The sequence below is a fragment of the Stegastes partitus genome, unplaced genomic scaffold, assembly GCF_000690725.1.
Source record: "Stegastes partitus isolate 25-593 unplaced genomic scaffold, Stegastes_partitus-1.0.2 Scaffold553, whole genome shotgun sequence".
Classification (NCBI taxonomy): Eukaryota; Metazoa; Chordata; class Actinopteri; family Pomacentridae; genus Stegastes; species Stegastes partitus.
This window is the reverse complement of record NW_007578284.1, coordinates 103,733-112,235: the sequence shown is the minus strand read 5'-3', so window position 1 is coordinate 112,235 and position 8,503 is coordinate 103,733. Positions and strand designations below refer to the sequence as shown.

Below are 8,503 nucleotides of genomic sequence, written 5' to 3'. Positions count from 1 at the left end.
AAGTAGGTGCAATACTTCAACTAATATGCATGAATTGGTCACAAATGCAAACAAAAGTGCCACAACTGAGCTCAAACTGCTGCAAATGAACATAAAAGTGGTTGATATGTGATTGTTTTGTTGCACTTTTACACCTACTCATGCTAGTTATGCACAAAATGGTACAAATGCATGCAAACAGGTGCTAAATAAATGCAAAACTGCATCAATTAAGCACAAAGAGACAAAAAACTCATTTTAGATGTCTTGTTTGTAGTAATTTATTATGAATTCGTGGTCATTTTGTTGTTGTGGTTTTGCATCTATTTGTGCATCTTCTGTGCAAAACTGCTTGTTTTGGTTTTACGATCAACATGTAAATTAATTAATTTTTTCCCATCATTTTACTAGATATATACAATTTAACAAAACAGAGAAAACTAATTTTCAAAATAAAATCTGGAAAACACATTTTTGAATCCTTAATATGCATCTTTTTTTTTTCAATCTTTTGGCAAATAACCATAAAATGTTTATTTAAATACAGTAAAAGTGTAATTTAATGATCAAATGTTGCAAAAAAAATGAATCAGTATTAATAAAAGTTCAGATGTCTGACGTGGACAATAAAATTTTGGTTTGTTTTAATGTTTAATGTGTAAATTTTATTTTATTTTTTTCTGTGATTATACTTGTTAGCGTCTTTAATTTAACAAAAGAGGGAAAATCTGTCAAACAAAAGTAAAAACCATTAAATCCTGATCTAAACATTGTAGAGGAGCAAATCATCATATCTAAATATACTTTCTGTTTAAAATGTGGATATTATTTACATTTTTGGCTTCTTTTTAACAGGTTATGTGTAAATTAAAACTTTATTTTCCCTGTAATTGTTCTTTAAACTGCTCATGACAAAATTCAGTTCCAAGGTTTTCCAGATTTTGCAGTTTCCATGAAATTTAAAAACAAAACAAAAAACCACAACACTTGTCCTGATGACACACTGGTTGTGGACGGACACACACTGAGAAAGACTTTGTGTGTTTGCACTCTGAACAAAGTGCTTTGCGTCCTCCTCCATGTTTTCCTTCTTGTCTCCACCTCTTCGCCTGCTCTGCTGCACAACACTCGTCCCAAGTCGCTTCTATTTATTACCCTCCCTCCCTTTCTCGTAACAGCTCTCTCTCTCTCTCTCTCTCTCTCTGTCTCACGTGCCCTCTCTCCACCCATCTCCTCTCATCCATTAGCAAGAAGAACGGATCGCCGGCAGACGAGAAGAGACGAGACGGCCGAGGCAGACGGAGCAGCAGCAGCAGCAGAAAAGAAGAAGAAGAAGAAGAAGAAGAAGGAAGCATCATGAACAGTCTGATGAAGGGATTCAGCGCTGCCAAGGGCGGAGTGGTCGCCGCCGCCGAGAAGACGAAGGCCGGGATGGAGGAGGCCGCCGCCAAGACCAAGGAGGGGGTCATGTATGTCGGTAAGGTGGACGGAAAGTTAAAAATAATAATAACCAACATTTGGAGTTTTAGGCGATAAAAGTGAGGCAAAAAAAAAGATGGAGAAGAACGTAAAAGTGTCAGAAAAGTGAAATTCACCGCAACGCTGTGAGGAGAGGATGATGGAGAGGAGGAGGAGGAGGAGGAGGAGGAGGAGTTAGGATCAAACAGATAAAGCTGTAATATGTGCTTATTGTTTGGGAAAAAAAGCACTATTAAACATGAAGGAAGGAGAAGTTAGATTTGACAGAATTCGACCATTAGCTGCCAAATTATGAGGACTATTGGTGGAAAATGAAGAAGGGATGGGTGGAGGACAAGTAGACGGCAGACTGAGATGGATGGATGGATGGATGGATGGATGGATGGATGGAGGACGAGAAGCCACTCAAATCAGGAAAAAGAAAGGGAGGAAAGACGAGAGGCGCAGGAGGAAAAGTGCAATTCATTATGACGTGGGACGTTCAGAGCAGGAACGGATGAGGAAGGAAAGGATGGAGAGATGGAGGAGGGAGAGATGAAGGAGGGAGAGATGAAGGAGGGAGAGATGAAGGAGGGAGAGATGAAGGATGGAGAGATGAAGGAGGGAGAGAGAGAGAGAGGAGGAGAAACTGGTGAAGAAAAGTTCAATTTCATATCAAGTTTTTGCCAATTTGTGGGTTTATTTGGGTAGAAAATGAACGAAAGGAGGCAGAAGGACGAATGAAAATCAGCAAAATCAAGACAAGAAGCTAAATCAGAATATTTAAATCAGGAGGATGATAGACGGGGAGGAAAAAAGCAGGATTGAAGAAAGGATGGAGATGAACAGAGAGAGGAGGAGGAGGAGGAGTGGAAACAGAGGAAAGAGGCCAAAAGCAGTTAAACTTCATATCAAACTTCCAAAACTGTTGATGGAAAATGAGTGGGAGATGGGTGGAGGGTGAAACTCAACACCAAACCAGGAAGAAATAAAAGGAGGGATGGAGGGATGAAGCAGTGATGGATGGAGGACGAGAAGCTGAATCTTAAATTATTCAAATCAGAAAAAAGACGATGGAAGGGAGGCGGAGGAGGAAAAGTGCAATTCATCCTGACGTGCAGCGAACGTGGAGGTCGGACGCAAGAAAGGACGAAGGAAAAGATGGAGGGATAAAGGGATGGGTGGAGGAAGAGCTGCAGGAGACAAACTGATAAAGAAGATGTTAAATTTCTAGAAGTTTTAGTTTTTATTTGATGGAAAATGAACGAGTGAAATATAACAACAAGACAGGAAATAAATAAATCACGGGAGGAAGTGAAGACGGAGGACAAGAAGCTAAATCTTGAATTATTTAAATCCGAAAAAAAGAAAGACGAGGAAAGAAAAAGTGTGATTCATCACGATCGATTAGACAGTTTGAAGGTTATTTGTGAGAGAAATAAAAGAAGAAATGATGGATGAAGACAGAAGGAGAGAAACTGGGCAAAATTTTACTTCAAATTTCTTGAAATTTTTAGTTTTTTGGTGTAAAATGAAGAAGGGATGGTTGGAGGACGAGTGAAATTCAGCACCGAGACTAAAATACAGACGGGATGAAGAACGGAGTGGCAGATGGAGGACAAGAAGCTGAATCTTAAAATATTTAAATCATAAAAGAGACGATAGAAGAAGAAGAAGACGGTGGAAAAGAAAAAGTGCAATTCATCCTCACGTATTGGATTTGAAGACGTGGACGCCCATGTGGAGCAAAAACAAGGAACGAAGGATGAACAATGGAGGTTAAATGAAGAGAAACTGGCCTCAATAAGCTAAATTTCACATCAAAGTTCCAGAAATTTGGTGTTTTTTAAAGTGGAAAATGACCGAGAGATGGGTGGAGTGAAGTTCAACACAGGAATAAATAAAGGGAGGGAGCGACGGAGGACAGGCAGCTGGATTATAAAATATTTAAATCAGAATAAAGAGAGAAGAACGACAAGAGGCGGAGGATGATCTGCATTCAATCTGAAGATGTGAACATCTGGAGCAGAAACAAAGATGAACAGATGCATAGAAGATGTGGACCACATGATTTCTGTCCACACGGGATCAAACCATCAATGTTCGGTCCAGGTTTTACACCCTGGACACAGTTTGCTCACAGTGTTGGTGAAACCAGAAGGTTGTGAAAGAGTTCACAACATCTAAGTCGGTTTCAGGTTTCAGTGTGGATGGATCCGTTTCACATAATGGAAGTCTCGCCCAGTGTTTTCTCTCTTTTAGCTCCATGTTTGGTCTCCACCTGGTCCTGAGGGAAATATCTGGATCTGTAGCAGCTTCATTCTCCACCAGGTCTGATAAAATGGAAATCTAATCCAGTCTTTACAGCCTTCGAGCTCTGTGTTTGGTCTCCACCATCTCCCAAGAGCAGTATTTGGTTCTTTACATGCTAGATGCTCCACTTTATATGATACAATGCTACACTCTTTTTAGCTCCATGTTTGGTCTCCACCACCTCCAGAGGTAAATGTCTAGCTGCCAAACGTCCAGTCCAGTTTTCATACTCGGTTAGCTCCATGTTTGGTCTCCAGAGTTCATTTATGACGTCTTAGTAGCTAAATGTGCCGACGTATTTGATAAAATCAAAGTCTTTATTAGCATTCACTCCCTTTTAGCTCCATGTTTGGTCTCCACCATCTCCAGAGGTAAATATCTGACTGTCAAATGCTCCACTGTGTTGGATGAAATGCTAAGTCCAGTCCAGTTTTCCTACTCTGTTCTTTCACGTTTGGTCTCCACCATGTCCAGAGTTCATTTATGGCGTCTTAGTAGCTAACTGTGCTGATGTATTTGTTAAAATCAAAGTCTATTATAGCATTCACTCCCTTTTAGCTCCATGTTTGGTCTCCACCATCTCCCAAGGTAAATATCTTCCTCTGTAGCTGCTAAAGCCGCACTGCGTTTTTGAATTCTGGACCAGATTTCTATTTTATTTGACTTTTAGCTCCATGTTTGGTCTTGAAAATCTCCCAAGGTACATATCTGAGTCCAACAGCAGATAAATACTGAGTTAAAACTCCGTACAAAGCTCAATAACGATAAGTTATCATTAACACGCTGCATCGTCACTTCTACTGATCAGTATACGTTGATCACACGGCAGCTTTTTAAGAAATGAGTTGAAAACCAGGCCTCACCTTGTGTGTGCTCTGTTTATGCTTTGTTGCCATGGCGACACACTCGGTGGCCCACAGGAAGTGATGCCATGTCCCGTTGGGTCGCTTGTTGTTGTGTTTTACTCTCACCTGTACTGTCGACTGGTGATGGATGGATGGATCACAGCTCAGTGTTTATCAATCACCTTCATTGATCCGCCTGTTAAAGCTGAGAAAAAAAATCAATAAAGAGGCAAAATCAAAGTATTCAAAGATAATCTCAGGTTTAACGACGTAAAGTAGGTCCAAACAGCAGCTCAGAGATTATATAACAAAGGCAGCTTTCTGACAGTAGCTAATATATTAAATACAGTCAAAATGGTGCCATCTGCTGGCTAAAGTCGGTGTACTATCTCTGTATGAATTAAGTTTATACCTGTAACTGAGACATCCTTCTACCGTTACACCCATTATTATCTTGGACTATTTTGATGTGTATGCTGCTGTAATGCTGCATTATATTATATAAACAGTGAGTAATTTATTTTTGTGTCACCTCTTAGCTACGACTCTTCACCACCACCTAAAAACAATGAGGTTGAAGCCAAAGAACAGGTGATGGGAGCTGGATTTGCATTTAGCTTGGGGTAAACTTTCAGGAAAAATGTTAGCAGTCAGAGAGAGTTTAGTTTCCTCTGTTTTGTTCTGTTATTTTATACCGTTCCTGTTGTGCTTTGTCACTTTTTGCTTTTATCAACATGCGATCTTTTCCACAAGAACTAAGACTGTATATAAACGATCTAATGACTAGCTTCAGCATGCCTAAATACTAGCGTAGCAATGCTAGTTGTTACCATAGGAACAGTAGTGACTGACAGTTTAGTTAGTTCTTGCTGGCTGAATATCTGACTCTCTGTTAGCCTGATCAGGAAGACTCAGTGTCGATGTGAAGATTCCCTCTAAGGCTGCAATTAACACCTATTTTGAATACCAATTAATCTGCAAATTATTGTCTAAATGCATCAACTCATTGTTTAATCCACAGAAAAAGTCCCAGTGTCGGAAAGTCCTAAAATATCTCACTTCCTGTTGAGTAAGATGGGTAAAAGGATCTCATTCTTACAGGGACTAATTTGAGAAATGCTTCATGTCTGTGAAGCTGAAGCTTGTGGACGAGTCACTGGTGGACGTCATGTGCCACGGCAGAATCGTGACCTGATTTTCCGAACAAAACAGAAACCGGAAGAAAAGGTCTGAAAAGTAAAACCAGCACAAAAGTGGCTGCATTCTCTTTAACGGCCAGTAGAGGGCAGGTCGACTGTACAGACGTCTGTGAGAAAATGACCCGACTTCACAATCGATTTGTTCCCCCAGGAAACATTTTCCTAATGACTTTATGGTCTCAACCACTAGTTATGGGTCTCCCTCAATACAGTGTGATGTTTATTTTGTAAATGATGGTCCCGTTTAGGAGAAAACAGACGATTAAATTCACTACGTTTGAGGTCTGAACTGTGACCAACAGTCTTGTGACAAAATGAGTTTTCCCTCACAAGCCTAAATCCAGACTGTTTACACAGAGCAGAGAAGAGACGACAAGAGAGACTAAGAAGACAATAAAACATACTGGATTAATAAAATAAATGTAGCATGGCTCAGAAACAGTAAACAGAGGACCAGGTGGTTGGAAGATGCATATCGTATAAAAATGTGAGAAATGAATCGTTTGCTAAAATACAAACAGTAAATATGTGGAGCATGTGGAGCGTCTGTTTTATTGTCCAGTGTTGGTGAAATCTGGAGACACTTGGAAAAATGTTCTACATGTTGATTCCAAGCTTCTCCTTTTTTTTTTTTTCAATTTTCATAAAGTAATCGCCAAAAATTCAACTTTAAGGCATTGCAACTGCACAAAAGACGTGTCTGAGTTCCTTCTGCCTTCAGCCATGGTTGTGTTGTTTCCATGGAGGTGCAGGACTTTATAATGCAGAGAAAAACGAGCCCACAGTGAGTGGAAATGTGACGGTAGCAAAAAAACACCAATGCATCAATTGCTTTGGGTCGAGGGGCTTAAAACACAATATTTCTTTTATTGTTGTCGGACAGAAAAGACAAACCTGCAGCCTCATTAAATATGCATCGTATGCAGCTCTAAGTCTGGTTTAACGAGCAGCTTCAGTTCAAACATCACTCGAGTCCTGTCGGGAAACAGCTGCTGAGGCTCCACACAGTGTGTTTCTGTGCTGCCACATCAGCCGACGGTGAATCACAGACTGTGTTCGGTCGGACAAAGAGTCCGTTCAGTCGGACCCGTCACATGTCCCACCAGCACGACGCCCACTGGCTGAGTTATATCCCCGAATCTGGATCGGGACCAACGAACAACAAGAGGAAGGCTGAGTGGTGCAACCAGCTGCAGTTCCTCTAATGTCCACTGGACCGTTACCTGATCTGACCCGCGCTGGACTCCGTCTCTAAATCTTAAGAAAGAGGATAAAACGAGGACAGGGTGGGCTTCACACAGAGGGCGGCTGGCTGCCTCGGTGTGAACCAGGTGACATGAATGAATAATTCAGGTCTCTGCAGAAGAAACCAGGTCAGATCCAGAGTCATACTCACCCTGAACAGCTGCTAACAGATGTTGGTTCGGAGGAGATGCAGGTAAACTCAGCTTGAACCTTGTTTCATTTCAGGACTGAGATCTTCCAGTTTGGGCTGATTTTATAGCATAAAACCTCAAGAACAGCTGGTAAACGAACAGCAGCTACAACGAACGCATACATGTTTGATTAAAGAGCCGGAAATACTGTTTTCATTCACATGTTGGGACTTGTTTAGTCATTCATGAGAAGTTTTGAATTTAACGGCAGTTGGGATGAAAATGACAAAACAGAGAGTAAGTCAGTACAATAATATTAATAACATGTCTGTCAAATTCAAAACAGTCAATAAAAGCTCCTGAGAATTTAGAACACATGTCCTCATGTCTGATTTACATTTTGTTGGTGGAATTGTAATGTTTTGTTCGTTCATCTTTCTCCAGGAAACAAGACGATGGAGGGAATGGTGACCGGCGTTAACACAGGTAAACTAACGAACACACCCGTAATGAGTACAAAGGAGAAGAAATAATTACTGGCATCATCACAAAAAAAGCAAACAGCTCCTACTACAGCTGTATTAGATGTTCAAAGCTAAACGAGGATAAACATGCACGTGACAGATGTACACCGAATCCCCAGAAAGCTTCTTATAGAGTAAAGCTAAAATAAAACCGCTCTAAGCGTTGATTGTAATTTAAAACAGAACAGCCCCAAAAAAACAAGGCTCGTGAAATCTAATTTTGCAGGTAATTGGCCTCCTCGTCTGTTCCTTAACGAGTTTATTCAGATTAAGCTTAAGGGAGGTTTAAAATGTTTTTCCTGGAAGAATCTTTTGCTCACATTGATTATTACAAACAGTGATAATGATTGATCAGCCATAGTCAGTATGAACGCTTCACAGGATCAGTAAATAAAACAAATGATCTCAGTTCTGACAAATATTATAAATAAAATTCAACACATCTGAGGTATCGGCATTATTTATGAGTTCAGTATCGCCACCATCAGCCAGGGTTTTAATTTCAAATGTAAGTGATTAAAAAAAACCCACGTTTCTGGTTGTAGTGGCCCAGAAGTCCACCGAGCAGGCCAACGTCGTGGCCGACACCGCCGTCTCCGGGGCCAACGAGGTGGCCCAGGCCGCGGTGGACGGGGTGGAGAACGCGGCGGTGGCGAGCGGATTCGTCAGCGCGGTGAGTGATGTCACATCACATGACCTCAGACTGTTAGCTTTGTAAATGAACATTTCCTTAATTCGTTTATTGTTATTTTAATTTGATCAGTGTCAATTTTTGCTAACGAGCACTTTTATACTATAGGATTTTTTTT

The 8,503-nt window shown here is 40.7% G+C and overlaps 1 protein-coding gene across 1 annotated transcript; it reads left to right on the top strand.

Moving 5' to 3' along the window:
• The first annotated feature begins 1,254 nt into the window (after positions 1-1,254).
• LOC103362066 (synuclein-like) lies at positions 1,255-8,412 on the top strand. The gene is made up of 3 exons (XM_008288327.1): positions 1,255-1,456; positions 7,615-7,656; positions 8,240-8,412. The coding sequence occupies exons 1-3, from the start codon at positions 1,336-1,338 to the stop codon at positions 8,410-8,412; spliced, it is 336 nt and encodes a 111-aa protein (XP_008286549.1). The 5' UTR covers positions 1,255-1,335.
• The last annotated feature ends 91 nt before the right edge of the window (positions 8,413-8,503 follow it).